Source organism: Seriola lalandi, unplaced genomic scaffold, assembly GCF_002814215.2.
Source record: "Seriola lalandi dorsalis isolate HSWRI2012SDOR001 ecotype SW California unplaced genomic scaffold, Sedor1 jcf7180002054840, whole genome shotgun sequence".
In the NCBI taxonomy this organism is placed as follows: Eukaryota; Metazoa; Chordata; class Actinopteri; order Carangiformes; family Carangidae; genus Seriola; species Seriola lalandi.
In genome coordinates, this window is record NW_019525393.1 from 341,162 (window position 1) to 365,746 (window position 24,585).

The window sequence follows — 24,585 nt, forward strand, 5'->3', positions numbered from 1 at the left end:
TTCAATCTTACCCCCCCCCCCCCCGTCTGTCTCTGTAGCTTATAATTGCTGCACACAGAGACTTTTTGCCTGAGCCCCCCTGCAGACTCATGAAATTCAGATGAGTTGAGTCTTTCTTTAACTGAGCTGTGCAGATCAGAGGCTACAGCTGTGTGGAGCAGCACCCACACCCAGATCTGTCTCGTTTTTTTTTTTTTTTTGTCTTAACATGCTTCTTGTTGTTTCTGATATGACATCATTACTCTTTTTTTTGGTGTGCACCTAATGTACACTTAGAAATCCTGGTGGGAGATCCCTTTTGATTTTTTTTTTTTTTGAAACACTCATCTTAACTACTGCTGGTGAGGATGATGTGGTGTGTTTTGTTTTGTTTCTGTGTTGCTTCATGTCAATGTTGTCAGGATGATTGCTGCGTAGGTACATTTGGCTGGGCTTGTCTAAAAAGTCGTGAAAGACAGCAGGGCTTTGTGATGAGGATGAAGGGCTGGCTCACCATTTTTCCTTGTTTTTTCCACCACCAACCCTTTTAGAAACATCTTCCCTTTGATAAAGATTGTAGTTTTGCTCAGGAACCTCCTGTATTGTGGTAGTTAGCAGGTTTGTCAACTCATATTGTATGAAAATACCAGGAACATTATATAAATCTTATCTTTATGTAGCATTCTTTCATTCTTTTTTCCTGTCAAGATCTTTGAAGCTAGCAATTTTGGGAGCACATCAACATGCTGTGACACTAATTTCTCAGCCTGTTTGAGAAATTAAACTCTATCTCCGACTAAGACACTGAGTGATGCTTTACCAGATGCATTATTTATAGCAACCAAGGGACTTACTGGATAGTCTTAGCTATAGCAGTTACACTGCAGGCAAGCAGCTTAGCAACAAGCTTCAAACAAGCCATTGTATCTTTGTAATATAATGTCTGATGGTAACAGACAATGTCTAGTTCCTAAATATTATATATATATAATTATATTCACTTTTTTAGCCCTATCAAGCTTATACTTGTAGCTACTATATTTTTTTATTTACACTGCTAATCTTGTACTTCAATTTTGCACCTAGCAGCAGATAAGATTACTTGATCACCACAGACCCATGACCCCATAATCTAATTTGGTGTATAGAAACATAAATCATTGTAATTCATTTTGAACATTACCTTGTCATCAGTCTAATCTGTTCATATTTTCAGTTTGGGAACTTATTTTCTTATTCTTCCTATTGTGGTGATAAAGAATTATACAGTATTATGCAAAGAAGTATTCATGATGTTGGATTGCTTAAAATTACAAAATCTATAGGGTCTTAAATTGACAGTGTAAGAGTAAGAAGTAAAAAAAAAAAAAAAAAAAAAAAAAAAAAAAAAGGCTACCTATGACCCACATGTTGTAACAAAGCACCTTGATTAAAATTGTGAAAATAAACCCAAAAAATTGAGAGGTCAACAGTCTCCAATCAGCACTAGTTATTCTTCATGTTGTCTTCTTGCCCCACAAAGAGGAATAGGAGGTCAGGATAATAAAAGACTCTTAAAAGGGACTGACGCACTGTCCTTCCCAGTAATTGGCTGCGGAAACCGTGAAAGTGTAGAGTAATTGCATGTTTCTGTGTTTTAATTAGCACTGAAGCTTATTGCATGCTGCTTCCCCAGGTGGCCTGTAAATCCACCACCAACCTCAAACCCAAACAGCCACTGCTGGTCTGTAGAAAGAAGTGGGCTTCACTTTACATTAGATAGATGATAGCTGGATAAAAAAAAAACATTTCCATCCAGGTCCCATGAAACCTAATCCTCCGCAGCACTGTCGGTGTAGAGGCAAAAGAAAAGTAACCGTTCAGTGATATATTTTTACAAACAAGATATCGTCTTTCATATATGCGCGTTTGTGGAGCCATTACCGAATTTGCATTGCTTTGATGTGAGCGAGACACTACAGCCAAATTTAATGTAGTGGAAAAATGACCAGGGTAATTATGTGCTTGTGTGTGGTCTAGCAGATGTTCTTCACTATGTGCTGTTGCTGTGGAAATAGTTTGTGATTAGTGTTTAAATTATAAAAAAATTTCTTATCACATTATTTTCATGTTTCATGTGTATTTAGCAAATAGCCCACTGAACAGCTGAAACTAAAAAGAGATTTCATAAGATTTCAGCATTGTCTAGTTACCTCGCTTTGTATATAGGTGAGTGTAATCCTGACCTATTCACAGTGAACACACATATATGTGCAAGTTTAGCTTTTCCAAGTTTAAAGCTCTTTTATTTGACCAGAGAACAAAAGATTAACAAAAAAATGCAACAATCAATTTACAGCAAAAACTTTTGGTTTCTTAATAACATTCAAGTCAGGACAGAAAAGTTGAATAGGCACGAGTTAAACATGCTTTGCGGTTTACAGAAAACTGTAAAATGAATCTCCTGTCATCTTTCACTAAATGTCAGGTTTCAAGTCAGGCCTAATGGATTGGGACGATGTTGAAAAGAGGAGGAGAGTTTTTAATATAATTTATATTTATTCATTCAAATTTAGTCTCTCCACATTCGCCCTCTGCTTGGCCCTGCGCCAGGACAGTGATGTGTGTGAATCTGCCTGCCAGATTATTTCTTGCCAAATCTCTGGGGCACGGCCATGCTCCAGATCTGACCGGGGGCTGCCTCCCAGTTACGGGAATGTATCTGATCCTCTGACACTACTTGCCCTCTGGATCCGCGGCCGAACCTGCGAGGAGGAGAAACAGGAGCAGGAGCTGATGTAAGACATTTTTATTTCAAAACTAAAAAACTGCTTTGGATAAATGTGGACAAATATAAGTCAAAGGCAGCGAATACAAAAGATCTCCAATTTGTTCTTGTGTTGTTAAACATTTACTGTATTTAACTGATCAGAGCAGGAACGTAATATGTAACTGTAACATGGGATGTGGGTGAAAGGTAACAGATCATTACAGACAACAGTCTAAGATGTTTAAACCCTTAAGGCCAAGACCATAATTTTAGGTCAAAAACATGATCTAATCTTTGCCATAACAGAGGCTGATGGCTCCAGAAACACTTTTACTAATGGAAATCTCAAGCACATAATGTTTAAAAGCTGAACATATGGTACGTGGTGACATTTTTAAGTTTAGCTACGATGCAAATGAGTGAATGTATTTTCATTTTATCTGCATATACAGAAGCAACAATTAGTTGATTAGTCCATGGACAGAAAAATAGTCTGCAACTTTTCTGATAACTGATTAAAAGTCATTTTTTAAGCCTAAATACCAAAAATTCTCTGGTTACAGCTTTTAAAATGTGAAATTTTGCAGCTTTCCTTATCTTACATCATAGTAGATTGAATATCTTTGGCTTTTTGACAGAGCAAGACATTTCATGACATGACCTTGAAATTGTGGTGGGAATTAGAAATGATGAATCAATTAATTTAGAAAATAATTCTTTAAAAATTAGAGTCAGAATTTGTCAATTGAAGCTTTGTCTGCATGGCTCTAACAGCACACTGATTTCAAAGATCAGTTCCCATTTAAAGAGTTGTGTGTGTTGCATTTTTTCCCGGCTCTAATGTGGCATTTGGCCACAGAAAGTGTTGTTTTTATACAAACGTACTTTAGTGGACTTAATGTACTGGCACTTAATATCACATTTTTCCACTGTAGAATTGACACATATTTAGCTGTACAGAAGGTTGAGCTGATACTGTTGTCTTTACTGATTTCCTGTGTGCATGTTTTTGCCACATGTGTGTTTATGTGTGTGATCAATAAAGGCTCTGTCATGTCACTGACCTCTGCGGCTGATGGAGGACAGAGTTCCTGGTTTCTCTCTGAGATCCGAGCAGCAAAGCTCTCAGCACTGAGGTCAGCAGACGATCATCAATGCTGTTCTCTGTGTTTTCACTCTCCTGCAGCACACCCGCATGCACACACACACACACACACACACACACACACGCACATGCGTACAGTCGCACAAACACACACCCACGGAAATGCAAAGCTTATTATCAAAAAACGTCTTTTTTCTTTTGAATAAAAAGCCCACAAACACATGTTGGGAACATCAAGAGCGATAAATGCATTCAGTTCCAAGTTGCAAAGCACACTCCAGGGGTTGCAACTCCAGAAAGTCTATCCTGCTGTGACAAGGGACCTTGAGAAGAAAATATCAGTCTACAAATGCAAAGAAATGTACATCATGATCAGCCAAAGATCCATCCACCTTTATCTGTATGCAAAATAAAACCCAGATGTGTCCGTCACACAAACGGAAAACCTTATATTTTGACTCATGATGTGATTCATCTTCCTTTATCAAACTTCTGTTTGCCCCAGAATATATTATAGTGTATTTCACACATGAGGAAGAACAATATCTGAGATCTAAATGGGTTGTATGATTTAGCTTTTCTCTCTTGATAAAACAGCTCAAATCCCATTTACATGCTGTGTCACATGGAATGACAGACTTCTCCGAAAATGTTGGCATGACTTCGGGTTGTGCACAAAATTTTTCATTCTGTCTAATGTGGCACAGCTGACAGTCCATATTTAAATCCTGCCTACAGACAGACAGTATATTTTAACACATAACCATGTGTGCCTGAGATTTTTATTTTCAGGTGCCAAAATTATTTTAGCAAATGTAATCATATGATAGAAATCATGCATAGATGGTGATATTCTAATGGCATATTCCCTTGCGTCTGTGGCTACAGATGAATCAGTGAGTGAGTGAGGTATGAGAATGAAATACAAAATTTGCAATTCAAGTTTGTGAGTGGTTTGTTGTCTCACCAGCCCCAGCAGGTGGTCAGCCATGTTCTCCTCTGAGCTGTCTGGCAGGAAGTCATTTTTGTCCAGACCACTTTGGATGCGAAGAGCCTGACTGATGCCAGCCATCGCCATAAGCAGAGCCAGAAGAGTCACCACCGCAGCTGTGTCCATGGTCTCAGTCTGGAGAGGGGGTCAGATGAAAGCGGATGACGAAGGCGGAAAGGGAAGAGAGGATTTTGGCTTTCCGATCACACCTGTTGACTTCAAAGGCTCCTGGTCAGAGTTAAAGTGTCCTCTTTGTGCGATGTCCTGGTTAACGTCAGTGGTGGCAACATCCTTGCCGGGGCTTATATACACCTCATGGTAACAGGATGGAAACCCCCAGGAGAGCTGGAGAAAGATGCTACTGTACAAAGGGGAACAGGGGACCGGATGCAGGAAGAACCAGCCCCTAATATGAGACTTAAACAGGTCCATTTAGCAGGATCAGGGCATTAGTGATGACTGAGCACCAGAGTGCATTATTATGTGGCCCTTAGGGTAGTGCAACACAACTCTCCCAGTTATTAAACAGATAAATCCCTGCAAATGGACCCTGAGCCCAGTCCCTTTTGTCCATTGGTCCACGCTGCATGTACAGACAGACAATATGTATAAAACACTCATTACACACTAAACCAGGTGTCAATAGGAAACAGATTAGCTCACAAAACTTTAATGATCATAGGCAACAAAGTAATGAACCTAAAAAAATTCTTATAAAGCAGAAAAACATTTTTGCAAAAGACATGAATAACACAATAACACATTTACTGGTGATTAGTTTTTTAAATATTTTACTCCAGAGCTAATGTTTCTAAACTAGAGGATATGTCCATAATAACCTCTCTCCTCAGGGTTTGCAATAAAGTAGTAGGTGGATGTTTTTTCTTATTCTAAATATTATCAGGAGCGTATAGAATGCTTCACACATGCTGTCTCCAAATGATTATTGGCATGAATGTAAAGCGCACCACAGGTCAATGGTGACATTATGGGCCATCAAAAGATTTTGCTTACACAGAACAATTTTATGAGTTTTTTTCAACATGCTGATAAAGGGATTTCAGAAACACGCTTCTCCCAAGGGAAAAAGTGTCTTAGAATGAAAGCCTCCATTTGATAAATGTCAGTTTCCTTCATTTTGTTAATTTCAGAAGAAAGACAACTTTAGGCTTGATTTGTGACACTTGCTTTATTAATGTGTTTACGTTGTCACTGTGTGTGTGTGTGTGTGTGTGTGTGTGTGTGTGTGTAATGATTAGTCACCTCTCCAATACTGGATGAGACATCAACAGATTTGGCTTGTCAAAGAGCCTTATGGGTGACAATCTGCCTTCACACGCACACACGCACACACGCGCACACGCGCAATTGTCCCTGTTTAACTGCCATAGCAACCAGGATGACATCTGAAGGATTCTCGGGGGAATTAGTTTTCATGACTATAATAAGAACATAAGCTTTTGGATTAGAGAAAAATCTAATTCACTTACTCTGATAATGTGATAATAAAAAGTAACGTTTGTGTTTAGTATATGCTGTCTTTTTTTAAGATAGTTATTTTCAAACAGAATCACTTAATAAATATGACAAACTGTATCAGCTCAGATCTGACCTGTGGATAGAGCCAGGAAATGTCACTGTGTCATCATCATGAAATAATAATCACGTCATGAATTGACACAGACTGAGGAGGAGCTGTTCAACGGGTCTGAAAGATTCCTGTTTAACTCATCGTCACAGCCACCATGTTTCCAATAAAACTAATAAAACTAAAACCTGCGTTGATGAGAGGACTGACAGATCGCATTTTCATTTTGATCCCAAAAGAGCGTAGTGATATGTAAACGTAAGTGCAATGGTCTGTGGGTGCTGTTTGCTTATTGTATTTGAATATTGTCACTCTAGAGCAGGTTAAGTCTGAAAGATTAATTAAATAATTAATAGCTTTTCAATTTTCATTTTAATATGGTCATAGAATGCCCACGAGTATGTGAAAATGAAAATGCAAATTGGATTACGGCCATTTCTTTTTAATTGTCTTGACTTTGCTGGGCTGAAGAGCAGCAGGAGAACAGGTGTGCTGATTGGGCAGCTCACACAGGTGCCTTGAGTTTTCTTTGTTCTGTGTCCTGAGCTCATTCTCTGTTTGTCCTTCAGCTGAGCTGGTTCCCTCGATCATTTCACCTCTGTTACTGAGTGCGTTGACTGGGTATATTTCATTATACTTCCTTAAATCGTGTTTATTTTGTTAGTACATCTAATCTCCTTGGTTTGTTCTCACGTGGTTATATTTTTAGAGTGAGAATGTATTGATGTACTGATTTTGATTTAGATGATTTGTTTGTTGCTTTACTTAAGATAATATTGATAGAGTTTGACCCTGTGTACGCTTTGTTTCATTTGTGAAGCATAACCACTCAGCTGTAACCAATCACACCTAACTGACTGGAAGCAAACGATTTAATACTTTCAAATGGAACCTGCTGACTGCTTCTCCGGCTTTGCTCATATTCATATTACAAGTCTAGTGTGGTCCTAGAACACACATACACACACATGGAAAATGACATTGCAATCATGGAATTAAGTTTACATGATCATCTTTATAAAGTCCCCAATAGACTTCTGTAATGATTTTGATATTTATAACTTTAGCCTGTTGGAATACAACACTATGTCGTAATTGTGGATTGTGCATTTAAAGGAGAACCCTCTTTAAGAATTCACACCTTCCTGTCCCCCAGAACAGATTGGTGAATGTTTGTGAACATGTGGCACTCGCCTCTACAGTTAGAAACCAAAGGGAGAACCTCAAAATATGCAATGTCATCCCAGTTTGCTCTATAACAATGGATGGGGCTCTGACACTTTGAGGCCATAAGATGTCTGTATAATTTCTTACACCAAAATGAGTGTTCCATATCTTAAACTTTATGTCCAATTTAAAATCTGGATGAGACCTGATAGGAGGTAGACGACACAGCTACTGTTGAATATGGGGTTAGTGAGGAAGTAGCCTGTGACGAAAAAAAGCTTGGATTGCTGGAATGTACGTCAACACCATATTACTCTCTAGTTTTAACAATTCCTTATTATTTTCCACCATGTAGTCTTATTCACTTCATGTAAACCTAACCTTGATACGCAGCTCCTTATGGAAAGCAGGGATTACAGCCTAAACTATCACGATTCTAATTAACTTGGGACCAAACTTTTATTTTTGCTGCACGTAGATCATAAACCCTTAAATATAAAAACGACTCATTGAAATCGGTTGAGAAATATAAACACTATGGAGCTTTTTATCCAGAAAAACTGCTGCAGTTTTAGTTGTAGTTAGTAGTTAGACAATGTGATTCAAATCTGTGAACAAATAACATTAGTGGTGAGGTAACTCAAAAGACATTTTCAAGATGGACGATGGCGCAGGGTTGAAAATCTACTACACCTTTCAGGATATGCCATGGATATGAAGGCAACAGAACCACCTTGGACTCTGCTTTGTGATTGGACTGTTGTTGTCCAGCTACAATCAGATGTAAAAATAAGGTCAAAATTCTACTTGTTACTTAAAGCATCTTTAACCAGAACAGTCTAATACACAGGTGCTATAAGATCTTCATATTCTTGCTCTTTGTACAGTTGAGAAATATATCAAAAATAAGTGTTATCCTCCCTGGATCTGGAGAAGGTCATCTGTGCTTATATCCAATCTTTTTTTAGTCTGCTGCAACACTTGTGAAACATCTCAGCTGTATGTAGCTGCTGCTGGGATTTAACTGGATCTAAAGGACAAAGACCATGTGCGAACACTAATCATCTCTCTGCTGAGAGCCAGTCAGAACAGGAAATGAGCTAACAATTTAAAACACAGGTCAGTCTTACCCCAGAGCTTTATATGGGGGACCTTATAGTGTTTTTTATGAGCCAGAGCACAGGCTGATCTCCGTGACTGTGGCACTTCCTGATAATGATGATGGTGATGATTGCTGTTGTTACTGTTACTGTCTATAATCAGTGTCCTCTTTTCACAGTCATTTAGTCATTTTAGCTACGCACAAACATTTACAAATGGTATTTAAAAACCATATACCTTTATTTCCCCTTCTAGAAGATGTGCATTCATAAGTTAAGGTTTTCTGAATGCAACAAATCCCTTTTTATGTTTCACTAATCTCTGTCCTTGTGGTGCAAATATGTCTCTCATCATGATTACAAATCCAACCTCACAGTACAAAGTCATGTGCAACATTTTCTGAAAAATTAGAAACATGCACATCAAGTGCTGTTATTGACTTGAAATTATGTTTTTGTTCAATACTTAAAATGGAAACATATGCTAGATCAATATGAATTTATTTTATGTATATCATGAACAAAAAAGTTTTTAAGAATTTTGGCACCATCTGGTGTTCTCTGGGTGAACTGCAGCTTTCACAAACCCACTGTTATACAACTGGATGAGAGTCTAATGACAATCACACAATTGATGTTGTCTGATGGGTTTATTTCGTTTCCTTTATTTTATTTACAATGTTAAAACAGTGCTGCCAAACAAAAAATAAATAAAATGCTGAGTCATGACAATGACAAAAAAAAAAATTAAAAATTGGGGAACGTCAAAACAGCAACAAGAGCTTCATGCAGCTAATACAAGATTGTCCAGCAATACCTTAAAAACAAGCTGACTCTTCATGCTTTATAGCCACTTCATTGACCCAGATTAGATCCACAAAAAAGTTTGTCTCGTTCTGATGAATTCTGCTCCTCTAGAAATCATCTTCTCTTCATGTTGTGTAAGCGATGGAGGGATGTTTATTTGTCCAGGTGTCCCAACAGATGCTTCAGGGCAGCATGATCTAATTTGCAGTAGCCTTGTGTTCTTAACCAGTAGCTCACAATCTGCCACATTTACCATAAGGCACTTGTATGCAATTAGAAATGTCAGTACTGAAATGAATGTACAATCTTGTCCTGACTGATATGACTTGAGTACATTACCAGGAACAGTGCTACAAGCAGATGAATATACTTCAGCTTTGCAATTTGAAAACAACAATGTCGGTACAGAGGTCATGATGTCTACTGGTGAAACATTTTTACATCTCAGTAAAAAAATCAAAAATAATAATAATAATAATGGTGTCACTTGAAAACCTCATGATTTTAAATGTGTCAATTTGTTCAATTTGGGAATAAAGTTTGATTTCACACACAATAATTGTATACCCTGGGAAAATGGGTTCCCTTATCAGCCAGGACATCCATTCAAAAGTGAGTGTTTGGTTCAGAAATTTAAATGCTAACATTGACCACATTTTAAATATTTCGTCACTCTTCTGACACATTTGGTTTCCATGCGACAAAAGTGCTACAGTCATTGCTATTATAGGCTGTACTGTGGTTTTCTTGTTCTTATTCAAGTTCACTCAGGCAATCGACTATTGATGTACAGTACATCTGATTGGCAGATTAACAAAAAAATGCAAAAGATACAAACTGAAAAGGCTCCTCATTTAAAAGGCTCTCTTTTCCTTGAACACAACATATATTCCTTGAAGATACACAAAGAACATCAGGTGAACTTATTAATTGGCTTCTTCAGCCAGCCCAGAGCACTCAACAGGCCAAGAAAACAACACATTCAGTGTTCTGTAACAACTTTACGGATATCTTACATACTGACATTTTCTCATTGTTTGCCAGTGCTAACTAAATTAAAATCCCACAACATCCCATTTATATAAAAAAAAAAAATCTTTTTTTTTTTTCATTGCCCATATCAGTCGTCAGTCTCACGGTAGTTAAGGCAAAAAAGTAGTCTTTGTCGTGGGCAGTGGCTTCTTCATCAACAATGTCCAATGTGTCTGTACGCATCTAATATAGTTATTATGTTGTATGTTTGTGCATTCATGCATGTCTATGAGTTGTGATTTTCTGTCCTCCAACGTTGTGCCAGTCAAAACCGGCAGTGAGCATCAGCGCTCCCTGTGCAGGCTATGAAACATATTGAGCAGCCAGACTGGTTCTTCAGTATTTACTGTAAAACGCTGTTAAAGATGCACGGTATAAATAGACTATCCAAGGCCAGCGATCAGTGGGCTACAGTATGGGAGAATATAGATCCAGTCAACAGTGTAACAGGCCACCAATATGCAAGTACTGACGCAGTACAGTGTGCACAAGATTTTATGATCTCAGTCCATGTGCCCTTTTTTTTTTAGTCCGTTAGTTCCAATGCAAAAGACAGAATGAGTGCCACACATGGTGATTTGAATGAATTCAGTCAGTCAGTGCTTCAAAGCGAGTTACGAGGTCCCGTCACTCCAGTGCGTGGCCCATTCCTTTTTATGGACAACTCCTGACTTCTCAGTCTGGAACTGTGGCCGGTCCTCGCGAGGAATCTTCACCGCGTGGTACTGAGGCAGTTTGTCTTTGTAGTGGGCCCGTTGGAAGAAGCCACACTGTCGGCACAGGAAAGTAGGATTGCAAGTAGAGGATGACAAGGAAAGAGGGATAGAAGGGAAGAAAGGGGAAAAAAAAAAACAATTAACTGATGCCATATATGAGAATGCGACTAACAATCACCTGCATTTGTTTGCCCTTATTTCAGTAGATAAGATAAGGTCTACTTTCCAATATCATGCCTAGTAAGATAATCATCTCAGTTTTTCAACTGAAGTAGTGTCTTCTTGTTCATCAGACTGATGAAAAGAAAACTGATTATATCATGGTGACCTTGTGCAGAGTTACTTTTTAATAAAAAGCAAATCCACAAAAAAGCATATTTGCATGCTCTACATTGCTATACAGTGCTATTAATATAAACCGCACACATTAATATGAACAAAAACATCCAACGACAAGTTCATTCTGACACCTGTGAAAATCAGTTGGTCATGAGATGCATGTCAAATGGGAGTGTTAAGAAATTGAAAAGCTTCTGGTAAGCGCATCCTGAAAATGAATCGTTTTCATTGACTGGTGCCAGACTGAACAAGTGCAGATAATTAAACAGTGACGTCGACGGTATAGCGGCAAAACACACTGCACAACAGCACAACATCTTGCAGCCCTGAGGGAGAGATGGCTGGATGGTGTTCAATAAGCACATATTAAATTGGGAAAACAATGCTGAATAAAGGAAACAGTTTTGAATAAATTCATACATTAAAATCCACATTTTTGCTATTTATGATCTAATAACAGCGAATAGCACCACAGTGGCAAAAGCGTATAGGCTCTTTCAGCCAGTGCTTGATTCGTTAAAGAGACCTTCTAATGATATTGGGAAGCACAGCTGATACATAACCATAACTAACTACTAAACCCACCCATGAACAACAACTGTCCAATCGTAGCTTAGCAACCGCAACTAGGCACATGCAGCAGACCCCTCAAGCTTTGAATTTCTCTACGTTTACATGTGGCTAATTAGATTGAAGCTCATTTGAAGAGTTTGGACAATGGTGTGTTTTTTAGCCTCTTCTAAACAAAAGCACAAGTGGAAGGATTTTTTCTTCTCCACTGTACGCTGCAAACTTTAGCATGCCTGGCTAACTAGCTTACAGTTAAAAACGCCCCATGAACAACTAGTGCATTCTTTGTGCATTATATCCTCACACTGGAAAATGGTCTTGGATGGTATCAGAGTTTAGCCAACATTAGCCCAGATTTGGGGAAGTTAAATCACACTCCAGCAACCCTAGTAAAGGTACCATAGAGTTACATTCGCAAAACACGCAGGTTAGTTCTCATCCTAAAGGCCTTTTCCTTGGTAATGTTAACATGAAACACTTTTTGAAAATCCGAACATAAAGCATTTATCTAACCTATTGTAAAGCAAAACAGGCAAAGAGACTAAAGAGATGAGTACATTGCATTTATCATACTGAAAATGAAGACTAAGATACATCGCAATACATTATTTCCATGTCTTTTACATGGATCACTGACTGGTAAGGATAAGAATTTAAGAAATATTCAAATGTGAAAAGACGGACTCACTGCATATTTGGCATTTAGCATGATTTAAACGATTACCAAAATTAATGCTAATTTTCACATTGCAGATCTAGAGTAGGTTAGATTAAGAGGTTAATATGGCCATGCAAACACAGCAACAGCAACTAAGGGGAAATGGTCTTGGAAAACAAGGTACTTCTTGTCATAATTACATCTGTTTGTTTTTGTGATCATTTGTGCCAAAATGTGCTAATATTTCATGCTGTAATGAACACCACCAGCCACACCAGAGTGGGTCAAGGAACAAAGCGATTGTGGGTGAGGGTTTTACCGCTTGGAGGGAGAGGAGGAGGGGAAAACAGGCCAGAGTGAAATATATTTTATATTATAGTTCTGATGCCTGCTTCTCCGCCTCCGAGGGTTGGACCCCCAAATGGGCATGGTAGAACTCCGTCTCATAGTGGCGGCGCGGCTCACTGCGTTTGAAGAACCCACACTGGGGCAACAGATCACCACAGGGAAGTGGGGAAAGGTAGAACAGGGAGAAAAAACAATAAGAAATGGAAAAGAAAGGGGATTTAGAGATAAGAGAGTCCCCAGATGGGATTGAGAATAGACAAAACAGAGGGGGTGAGACGGAGGACAAACACAAGAACAAAAGAGGATAGATGAGAGGGAGCTGGAAGGAATAAAATGATTACAGGAAAGGACAGAACAAAGCAGACACAAATAATTGGACTGCCATGGAAAATGATGAGAAAATGCTAGAGTAGTGGCAAAGGGAGTGACAGGATGAAGTCAATGAAACTATATACAGACAGGCGTTTATCAGTCTTTGCTATGAGGGGAATCTTAAGGGGCAAATGTTCATTTTAATGCCCCACCTTGAAGATTTTCTATATTATCAATGACCAAATACTCACTGTTTTGGGACTTAGGACATCGGACAAGAAGGTGTCAGACCATTGTTAAAGTGTTATCTTGTGAATGTTACCTTCCACAGTATGCAGACCAGTAGAGTCAGAAGCAGGATGCCTGCCAATATGGCTATGAGGATGATCCACCAGGGGATCCAGTACTGGTCAGCCAGACCAGGTTCAGGGTAGATCATCACTGGAACCTAAGAGAATGGGAGGGAAAAAATCTAAGTGCTTATTTTCATCATACAAGAAATACAGGATCTATTTACCATGTAGTGAATCAATAAGTGAGTCAGGCCACAGTCACACATGCCTGTGGCGAAATGAGTTTGTATTGCTCTCTGACGGTAAGGATGTGCACAAAGTCAAGTCAAGTCACGATGTGCTGCCGGAAATAGTATTCCTACTTGTATAACAAAAACATTTCAAAAAGACGATGCGTGCCTGACACAAAGAGATGTAGGCAGTATAAGTTTTGCTTTGCAGGAAGTGAAGTGTGCTGAGTACCTGTGCAGCAGCATCCTTGAGGACCAGGTGCTTGATGCTCGACTTGACAGTGATGTTGGCTCTGACCAGCAGCTCCAGAGCACTGACTGCTGGAAACTCCTGAGAGACAGAGAGAGAGAGAGAAATGAATAATTATTTCTAAAGTCGCAATAATATTCAAATCAAATCCCTCCCATACCAACATTTGGATTCATGTGGAATAAGTCAAACCACGGAAGAAAAGTACCATCTCAAAATTCATTGGATGTTTAAGGACCATGTTGGTTGTATATATCTTCTGTATTTGTTGTATTTGGATCTGATTATTAAAGCTGCAGCGCTGCGGTGATTCAGTGGTCAAAGCTGACGGCTGTAGTAACAGACTGCTGACTGTCTCAACATCAAAGCCTATTAACACCTCTCATTTCTCATTCTATAAATGCACTTGCTTCAGTTATCACTCATTCCCTTGCATGAGTACTTAAATCAGTGCGAGTGCCAGCAGCAGCTGCAACAATTGAACTGAAGCAGAGAGTGAGAGTAATGTGCATAAGGCTCTGATATAATGATGACAGGATGTTTTTCTTTCACCTCTATGAAGCTGCTGTTCCACAGTCTGGCATGGATCTTGAGGACAGCCTGACCAGAGAAGCTATGGAGGGGACACTGGAACAGGACACAACGTGCCGACCCCAAGAGACAATCCTGGAAGAAAAAAATTACAGATGAGCACTCTGGGTAATGTTTTGGACTGAACTGGAGACGGACATAAGCAGAATAGTGAAAAGCTAAATGGACAAAGTCTGCATCTTCTTTTGTGTGTCTACATTTTAGCACTATTCATTTGGCTGTATGCATTAGCAGCAAATCAATAAAACACTCCCTTTTTCTCATTTCTCTGTCCTTCCATCTATTTATCTCTCCTCTTGCATTATCTATTCTTTCCCCTCTTACCAGTTTGAGTGACTTGCGTCGATCTGAAGCGGCCACAGCCGGGGTGGTTCGTCCTACATTGTCTTTTGCCATCACTTGACCTTCATCCTCTGGGTGGGAGCGGCGTGCTCTCCCAGCCTGGTGGAAGTGATGTATTCAATACAGGCAGAGATGGATCAGTTACTTGAGATGGTTCATGAAAAAGCATTAAAATCTGCCAAATATTCCAGCATGAATTCTTGAATTCTCCCCCTGCATGAATTAATATCGGAAGCGCTGTTAATGAGAGGGTGTAGGCCTGATAAAGAGACTTTCAATTGCATTGTATTCCTTTTTACACAAATCACCTCCACTAATAGCAAACCCAATAAATATCAAAATTGAACTAAAAGTGGGCCAGTGAGGATTTCACAAATGATGGGCCGATGATTCCTGGGCTAAATGGAAAGGAAAGTGAATTCTACGAGCATTGCTGCCACTGATCAAACTGCTTACATTTTTTCTGTCTGTAAAGTAATTAACACACAGATAACCTTCAAAAATGTATTAGTATTCAATCATAGGAGGAGTGAAAGGCTTATCAATATGTCTGACAATCATTTTATTTCATAATTGAATGATTGTTCTGTGTAGAAAATAGTGAAAGATGTTGGTTATTATTCTCTGAAGCCCAAGTGAACATATTCAGATGTCTTGTTTTGTCTGGCCAACAGTCAGAAACACAAAGGTGTTGAATTTACTATCAAAGAAAACTAGAAAATTTTCCCAGTTGAGAAGCTGGCACCAGTGAACTTTTGGAAATTAACTTGATAATTTGAGCTCTAGAGTTCTGGTTGGTTTCTGGGTGTCTGGGAAAATAATGAATGAATAAGCCCAACAACAAATTTTTGCCAAGGGGCCCCTCAGGAGGTTAATCCAGCCATGTCCTGAGATTCCTTCAGGTCACTTTGCTCAATTTAGGAACCTTCCAGGGTAAAAAAACATGACTCAACTGCACCTTCAAAGGTGGATGCAGACTGAGTGAAACTTAGGTCCATGGAAAAAGTGTGAAGAGTCTTTATTGATGGTGTTAAATATCATTTCCTTCTAGAGTGAGAAATGAACTCTGCTCTGCTTACCTTAGGATTGACAGACTGTGGCAGCTCTGCAGGTGAGGAGCTCTGTAGCATTAGAGGATCCAGGGCCCCTGTGGGGGTGCAGTGTGTGTTTGGGTGACCCTCAAACTTCAGGCTCGCGGGATACAGGAGCCATTTCTCATTTGCCAGCTCGTATGGCCACATGATGTTTAGGAAGGCCGAGCCAAGCGTCTGCAGAGCTTGTCCGGGATTGGCAACCTAACACACAAAAATAGTAACAGTATATTATTTGAGAAACTGTAATAATTGGCATTTTTCTCTTGGGTCTTTTTTATTTTTATGAAAACATACACACACAAGTTCCTCACCACAAACTCAAAATCCACAGGGCTGCCGACGTCCTCCAGACTAGTCATGGCACTCTCTCCCCTCACTGCCCCGCTGAAGAACAGCTGGTGAGGACGAGCAAGCCTGCAGTAAAACACAACATCACATCAGTATGTCAGACAGCTGCACACACACTCACACAGCTTCACATGGCTGGTAGCAGTATTGTTTAAACTGAATTTTATTCAGTCAAAATTAACTTTCCAAGAATACCTCAAATGTCAAGCTGAATTTTGGAAAACAACTGGAATATTTCACATGTGACACTGTCAGATAGTTTGGAATAAGATGATTTTAACAACCTTAAAGCTGAAGGAAAAAGAAGGTGAGTGTGTGTGTGTGTGTGTGTGTGTGTGTGTGTGTGTGTGTGTGTGTAAGGGGTTTAATAAACTAACCATAAAAGCAGCTTTCCAGAGCTAGAGAAGGTCATAAACATTGACGTCACTGTTCAGGTTTTACTCACCCACTGACAGACAGAGGGAGCTCTATCACAACTTTAGCAAATGCTGTGACTGGGACCAGGTCAGGCTGCTCACTGATACTGAGAGCAAACAGTGAACACACACAGTGATCAGAGAATCATTTGGTCTGAACATGTCAAACATTTCCAATGAAATAACCAAAGGAAGATGTGAGTGAAATAAAACACTGTAATCCATCACGCTGTCATTTTGACTGAACTTACGTTGTCAATAAGAGATCTGCTGTCAGCTCAGTGGTCTCAATGGTGATGTTTGATGTGCTCAAGTTGATGGAGAATTTCAGCTGAGAGACAAACACACACGTGTGTATATTACAACAAAGGAAAAGACAAAAAAAATGACAGAAATTAGCAAAAAATGTATTTTATTGATGCTTCTGCTGATGTTTGTTCTTTAACATGTTAATGAATGGAGCAGGTTTCTCTGTTGTTCTATGACATTATCATCTTGTTTCAGTTGGTTTAAATTCTTAAAATGATGATGAATGGAGCGAACGATGAGCTTCATTAACGATTTATCTTATTTTCTCGATTTTAATCGTTTGGCCTATAAAATATCAGAAAATGGTGACAGACACTTGCCATAATTTCCAAAAGACCAAGATAAAGAAAAATATTCAGTTTATAATCAGATATGACAAAGAAATTAAGAAAATCATCAGATTTAAGAAGCTTTAAACAGCAAATGTTAGTCAATTAGTCAATTATCACAATAGTTGCCAATTCATTCTGTTGATTGTCTGTTAATTGACTAATTGTTGTGAATGACTTTTTAGTCACATTTACTTCAGCTTCTATATTTCTTCAAACAATATTTTTTTCAGCACATTTTTTAATGAGAATGTCAGAAAATATATCCAAGCTAAAATTAAAGTGCTACATGCAATTTAATGATTTTATGACACCATTATTGATATGTTCTGTCTGTCTTCTGTCTTGTTTTCTCAGGTTTGGACTGAATCTACACTGAGTTATTTCCTTACCTTAGCATCTCGCTTTACAGGGTTTCCAAGGTCACATTCAACTTGGGAGCCATTCTGGTTCGCTTGACATCTCATCTATAGCCAGTCATGACAGATCACAGAGCTTTTTAGTACAATCTCACATGGGATAGGTAACTTTCACTGTAATCATTTTAAATATATGGCTCTGGTATAGAAACCCACGTCTAAAGCACCAGTTCAAGACTTGTTCCAAACAGCACTGTGATTTCACCCCATACCTGTGCTGGGACCCTGGAACCCGCATACGACAGTGTGTTTGGAAGGGAGATCAGCAGCTGAGCAGCATGAGCGTCATCTCCGTCGTCTTCAGGGTCAAGAGGGTCAGAGGGCATGTTAGTGACGGTGATTTCCAGCACCACCAGCCGCTGGTCTGACAGGGAGAACACCTGCAAGTCATCTTCATCCCTACAGAAAGGCAAGGAAGACAGTAGGAATGGAGATGAAAACACACATTTACAGTTGTCAGGAATACTTCCTCCACCTTTTACTTATATCTTATAAACCCTCCCGCTATAAAGGACTCCTTATTGTAAACTAGTACCTTAGTACTCGTATTTAAGAAACGTGAAATCAAGTTCAATTCAATGATCAATGTTCAAGTATTAACACTATACAAACAGTTAAAATACACTTTATTCCCTCTGCATAACATGATGTTTGTGTTGGGGTTTAGGTTACTAGGCAACAGTTTCTCAGGCAACCGATTACATTATAAAATCCACCAGCTCACACAGAATGGGTTAGGCAGATACTAACTTTGGCAGAGGGGTGAAGAGGTTGGAGTTCAGGGGTCGTGTTCCAAACTGGTAGCTCAGCCTCAGGTTGCTCTGGCAGATTTTGTCTGTGCCACATCCTTCTCGCAGGAAGTTCACCTTCAGGGGGTAAAACAAGGCAGACGTGAGATCTTGTGTGTAGGTGTAAACGTGTGGACGTAAGTATAAGTATCAACTTTCAAGACAGAATTAAATTATATAAGTGCTAAAACGTATTTTATTGCATTATACTTTTTTGTGTCTATGTGCTTAAAATACAGGAATGCACCTAAGTACAATTACTCCGTATTGTACTATAGAGACTTTCCTCCCATAAAAAAACAACCCCATAGACCAGTTGTGCAAGCATTTTTATTTTTAAGTGACATTTAGCATCAGACAGCATCAGTCTTTTCCGCACATGCCCCAAAACAACATGTTTACGTTAGACTGACAGATCCTTCTAGGAGTCCATGTTTGGAGGAGGTCAGGGTGGATCGATGGCTCGATGAAACATTGGACCTTAACGCGAGAGATTGCTACGTGTTTCTCTTGTCCAACTGATAGTCAATGTTGGTTCTTTTAACCATGACCATCGTCGTTCCATAAACTTAACCACGTGTGTCTCTTCCTCACCATGGTTAAAATGTCTATATAGCAAGTATTAGGGGGTTGAAGAGAGCAAAACCATGGATACAGCCAGTGTGTGTGTGTGTGTGTGTGTGTGTGTGTGTGTGTGTGTGTGAGCAGTCAGGATGAATCAGCAGAAGGCACTAGGAAAGAAAGCTGGCTGAAAAATATATAATATATAATAAAATAAAAATATAATAAAATATATAATATATTCTGCTTTAACTACCTATGTCGAGCCTGAATTACTGCAGAAAAAGCTGTTGATGGGAAGCACTACATAAAGCCTCAACTTGTTTCTACAGAAATCGGAGAATGGGAGTGACCAATTAAAATAAATCGTGACTATAAAATACTTCTTCCTTTTTTTTTTTTTTTACAGACCTCAGAGTGCAGTGTGTTAGAGGGAGAAACACTCAGTATAGGCGCCAGCTTCTCCAGCCTCTTGACACCTGAGTGTCTGCGTGGTGGCACAGGCTTGATAGTATGGGTTATTGCCAGTGAGATGGGGCGTAGTTTGTCACGGATATTCTCCTGCAGAGACAGAGATTATGAAAATGGTTAATGGTCAACATTATAGCTGGTCAGAGAGTTTGGGTAGAAAAAAAGCATTGCAGCATTTTGACTCCTATTTCTCAAAATATACAATGAAAAGGAAAGTATTCAGTGCACCAAAACTCAGCATTAAAAAGGCAGATTGTCACCTTGTACACCTTTAGCTGTTATTTAAGCATTATCATTTACACTTATTTTTGCTACCAAAGTAAAATGAAAGATAAGAACTAAGACCAAAACCCACTCAATTCAAAAAAATTATTGTTCACAAATACCTCAAACTGAAGACCAGACGCTTTATTAATTTAACCACACAATAAAAACTAGTTGATGTGTCTGATGTGGACAACATGAACAAATCTAAGTGACTGACGTGGAGTTGGAAGACAGCGGTGGTGCACACAGGGTGACGCTGTAGCGCCACTTCTTCAGTCTGACTATACTCTGGATCTAGTGATGTGCGGCCCAGGAAGTTAACACGGTGCGGGAGGCCCAGCTTCCTGCGCTCGGTGTCAGCTTCAAAGTGCACCACCAGGGCTTGAAGGGAGCAACACGGGGGCGATGCATAGATAGAGAGAGAGAGAGAGAGAGAGAGAGAGAGAGAGAGAGAGAACGATTGAAATACAGAAATGTCAGGACACACACAGAGAGCACTTAAAAGCCCACCAGGGATGGGACATATAATAAACCCCACATCTTGGGGAATACAGTATTACACAGCTGTGATTTAATCATAATAAAGTCTAATGTTATCCCACAGATAAGGTTACTTTCCACTGTAAATAGAAATTACTCCTGTCGCTGTGGAGGGTTGATACGAAGTCCCACGTGAGAGAAGGACAAAAATGGTCGTGAAAACTGAGGTGTGACTTACTAATGTGTGGTGAGTAGTTTTCTGGGTGGGCGGTGAAGGTGAAGCAGGCCTTGACCTCCACGCTAAAAAAGACAGATGGTGGAGAGTGAAAAACACAGTCTCTGTTTTTACTACTGCAATCATGGCATAAAATACCACAGAAGGTTGTTTGCAAAATTATGTTTTTAAAATCTGGGTTAAGTCAAGTTATCCTGGACGTTTTCTTACCAGACTCCATTTCTGCCCTTGCAGTTGTGCTGCTCCAGATCAATGTATTTAGGGTCAAAAGATATGTCTCTGATCACGTGAATGACTGGACGAGACCTTGGGGACACAACGATTTGTAGATTGACAAATTATGACTAAGTGATGTTAAAACAGACTGTATGTAGCCTATGCAAATTTTATGATAAAACTGTATGTCACTGTATGTTTAATGTCTGTTTAGATGCAGAATTTGATCCTGATTTTTTCGCACCTCAAAATTGAGATTTTTTGGGCCGGTATGTTTCAAATATTTCTCACCTGAAGAGAACCACTGAATCATTAAGAGAGCCCACTGCAATGTCTGGATATTGGTTATTGTCAATATCCAGACCACCTGAGATGGAGTATCCAAAACGTTTCACATCAAAGTCACGACCGTCCAACACCTGATGGGATAAGAAACACTGATCAATTATCATTCATTGTCATTAATTCAGCCAGTCTCACAATCCATTTATTTCCTTCATTCAGTCCTTTCATTCTTATCCCTCTTTTCTTCCTAACATTCACTCATTCATCATATGAAACCTATATCTCACCTGAGCAGGTTTTGTCTCTATTCCAGCACCTGAGCCTCTGTAGATGAAAACTTTGCCATCTCCATCAAACGGTGCTCCCACAGCGATATCTGCACACATATACAGGAGTGGCTGGTTTACAGTTTTATTAGAACTGAAAATCCATCTATTCTTCTCATTTACATATGAAAAGTTTAAAATATAGCTAAACCTCAGATTATAATACAATTAAATATAATACGATCATGAATTCCTACAAAATACTTTTTTTGTTCACAGCAAGTTAAAGAGAAATCAAATTTACATTTATATTTTGTTTGGAAAACATAATATTTCTTTTGCACCAATATATATATTTTTGGTTTTAAATATCAGAAGTCTTAGGTTGAAACTTAAACACATGAATATCTAGACTCCAGGCACACCTGCTCTAAAAAAATACGGTTTTGGGGGTATGACAAATACCTCAAGGCCATTTTTCATGTTGGGTCATGATTAGCTGAGTGAAAACACATTGCTCTCACCTCCATATCCATCCTGGTCCAGATCTCCGATGCTGCTGACCATCATCCCAAACATGGAGTCATACGTCCCATTGAGACGGATCGGCCGAGCCTGATCGTCCCAGTGGCCAGAGGGGTTCAGGTACACATAAACAGCTCCTCCAATCTCTGCCTTACGGTCAAAAAAGTTAGGAGCTCCAACAATCAGATCTGTCCAGCTAAAGACAGGAACAGGAACAGAGAATTTAAAGTTAAAGACCCCCTCTAGACATTATGAACGTATAATGCAAAATACTCTGCTGTGAATAATTATGTTTGTATGATATCATTTTTAAAAGATTATGAAAAGGTTTGATAGTGTGTGTAATTGGCTGAATCTGACAATGAAGCAGAAGAAGAGAAGTTCAAAATTTTTTGTTTAATTCTTTTTAAAATTACATCTACTTCTTCTCCCTCATTGAAAAATCCAGAATCCATCTATAAATATACAAATATGCTTCATTTCAAAAGTTTAACTGCTTTGCTCAGGTTGCCACTAGAACTTATCATTTTTTTGTTTGCAACCCACACCCTCACATCCTCAGTTATCCCTCTTTGTCTTATGATGATTATCCACACGGACTTCACATTCAGCATTCCCTCACCCGTCACTGTTCAGATCCGTCGTAGCAACCGAGTACCCAAATGAAGAGGCCAGCTCCTCCCCCCAGAAAATGTGCTGTGGCACCAGCCGGTACACGTTATCCTTCCTCAGCAGCAACACCGCCCCTGTGTGATTGGCCCGGGGTGCACCCGCCACGAAGGTCAGCTCTCTGAGGCTCATTATCCCCATGGCCGAGTCCACGGAAAAGCCTGACGGTGGAAGAAGAAGAAGAAGGAGGAAAGCAGGGCCGGGGAAGAGGAGGGGTCAGGGGTTAGTATTGACCGTGGGGCTCAGAGGCTCATCTCCTCTCAGTGTAGCATGCTCTGCTCATCTTCTTACTAATGAAATGTTTGCCTTAAGTGACTATTGATTTTATGCCAAACTCATGATGGGTGTAAATGTCCTGTGTGCTGGCTGTCGGAGGCCAGTGAATGGTTGTGTGTCCACTAGTAAAAGCAAAAGGGCAGAGGGAGACGTATTGGGCTTCACCTAATGTCTCACAAGATTCATGATCCTGCTGTTCTGAATCAGCTGCCTATGGGGAAGGCAGTATGTAAACACAGTAGGTGGATATTAATCAGATTTATAGCCTAAAGCATCTCCTCCTTTGTGTGAGTGTGCATTGTGGAAGTGTACATCTGTATGTGTGTGTGTGTGTGTGAGTGTGTGAAGGAATGTGAGGATGTGTTTGCATGTAAATCAAGTAAAGCAAAGGAGAGAACAAGTGGAAAGGGGGGATGGGTGTGTGTGTGTGTGTGTGTGTGTGTGTGTGTATGTGTGTTTGCTTCATGACAAGATTGCGTAGATATTTTCTTATCAAACTGTGAAAAATTGCACATCATATCAAACATTTCACCTAAACAGAAGCAACCCAATGCCTTTGCTTAGCTAGTTTAGAAAAAAAAAAAAACCAAAACATGCAGAGGGTGTGAAAAGGGAGGATAATCAATTAGGACATTTGTTAGTCCTGAGTAAACATGCAGAGGGAGACAAAACAGAGACAAACAGTGAGCAGTTCCAGGGTGGCGATGTGGAATGCAACAGTCTGCATCTCAGCTCCTGTAAAAACCAACTGACAAGAGACAAGGCGCTACGTTTTCCACACAGAGTGGCTTTTAACACACAGGCTTACTACAAGGTCGACACTGTAAAACTAAATGGGGAATGGAAGCTTAATGCTGCAAAGGGTTTTTAAGGGGGATGGGGGCCCTGCATCAGCCTCACAAAGGTGGGGCGAGCAGTGGAAATCTCAATAAACTGTTCTGGTTTTGCTTCATTTCATAGGCCTAAGAAATTACTTGTAATAATTGTGCGCTGTGTTTTTCAAATGATTTTGTCTGTATGATCAGTCTATATGTAATTATATTTTTATATTTCATACACCCTATAACCTCACTACGCCATTGTGCACTTCCTCATTACCTTATGATCACCAACGGACTATTCAGCAAGAATCTATTTGATGTTAGAAAATATCAATTGATTATTTTCCATTAGAAACAGAGAATTTCCAAGTATTACATGAGTGATGGTATGAATATTATTATTTATCTAATTCTACATTTCAAACTCAAAACCTTCACCCATTTAATTTCAGTTTGCATGGTATTGTGCATGGTATTGTGCCACAGTAGCAAAAGCTTGATATAATTGAAATTAATGTTTTTGTCAAGTCATACAACTCTGAGGCATTATGAAAGGATTCTTTGTTCTTTATTATTTACTCCTATAACATTCTTGTTTTATGTATTTATTTTGTTTCTTTCTTCAGTGTCTATTTTTTTCAGA

General features: G+C 39.3%; 2 protein-coding genes across 4 annotated transcripts in view; both read right to left on the bottom strand.

The window, feature by feature from the left end:
* Window positions 1-2,230: 2,230 nt before the first annotated feature.
* On the bottom strand, window positions 2,231-5,116 carry npffl (neuropeptide FF-amide peptide precursor like). The gene is made up of 3 exons (XM_023426838.2): window positions 4,801-5,116; window positions 3,793-3,908; window positions 2,231-2,723 (listed from the first exon to the last, which is right to left on the bottom strand). Exons 1-3 carry the CDS (start codon window positions 4,948-4,950, stop codon window positions 2,603-2,605), a joined length of 387 nt encoding a protein of 128 aa, XP_023282606.1. The 5' UTR covers window positions 4,951-5,116; the 3' UTR covers window positions 2,231-2,602.
* A 4,198-nt stretch (window positions 5,117-9,314) lies between these two features.
* Window positions 9,315-24,585, bottom strand: part of itga7 (integrin, alpha 7) — a 37,592-nt gene continuing 22,321 nt past the window's right edge. For 2 of the 3 annotated variants that reach the window (XM_023426798.2, XM_023426797.2), the window contains exons 6-25: window positions 22,799-23,006; window positions 22,176-22,372; window positions 21,673-21,761; window positions 21,392-21,519; window positions 21,095-21,190; window positions 20,888-20,949; window positions 20,387-20,550; window positions 19,843-19,992; window positions 18,833-18,948; window positions 18,295-18,481; window positions 18,056-18,130; window positions 17,277-17,356; window positions 17,055-17,132; window positions 16,573-16,675; window positions 16,247-16,462; window positions 15,150-15,266; window positions 14,787-14,900; window positions 14,217-14,315; window positions 13,784-13,909; window positions 9,315-11,288 (exon numbers count right to left, since the gene is read on the bottom strand). In XM_023426798.2, the coding sequence (XP_023282566.1) occupies window positions 11,133-11,288; window positions 13,784-13,909; window positions 14,217-14,315; window positions 14,787-14,900; window positions 15,150-15,266; window positions 16,247-16,462; window positions 16,573-16,675; window positions 17,055-17,132; window positions 17,277-17,356; window positions 18,056-18,130; window positions 18,295-18,481; window positions 18,833-18,948; window positions 19,843-19,992; window positions 20,387-20,550; window positions 20,888-20,949; window positions 21,095-21,190; window positions 21,392-21,519; window positions 21,673-21,761; window positions 22,176-22,372; window positions 22,799-23,006 (2,561 nt within the window). In that variant the 3' untranslated portion in view covers window positions 9,315-11,132. Of the gene's footprint in view, window positions 11,289-13,120; window positions 13,286-13,783; window positions 13,910-14,216; window positions 14,316-14,786; window positions 14,901-15,149; window positions 15,267-16,246; window positions 16,463-16,572; window positions 16,676-17,054; window positions 17,133-17,276; window positions 17,357-18,055; window positions 18,131-18,294; window positions 18,482-18,832; window positions 18,949-19,842; window positions 19,993-20,386; window positions 20,551-20,887; window positions 20,950-21,094; window positions 21,191-21,391; window positions 21,520-21,672; window positions 21,762-22,175; window positions 22,373-22,798; window positions 23,007-24,585 lie in introns of all 3 variants that reach the window. The other variant, XR_002761842.2, reaches the window with a different exon arrangement.

Excerpts from the sequence above, each read along its gene's own strand:
- npffl (XM_023426838.2), bottom strand. The coding sequence starts at position 4,950 with ATGGACACAGCTGCGGTGGTGACTCTTCTGGCTCTGCTTATGGCGATG. Across the intron at positions 3,909-4,800 it reads CTGACCACCTGCTGGGGCTG|GAGAGTGAAAACACAGAGAA; the intron begins GTGAGACAACAA and ends GGTGTGCTGCAG. Across the intron at positions 2,724-3,792 it reads GTCCTCCATCAGCCGCAGAG|GTTCGGCCGCGGATCCAGAG; the intron begins GTCAGTGACATG and ends TCCTCCTCGCAG.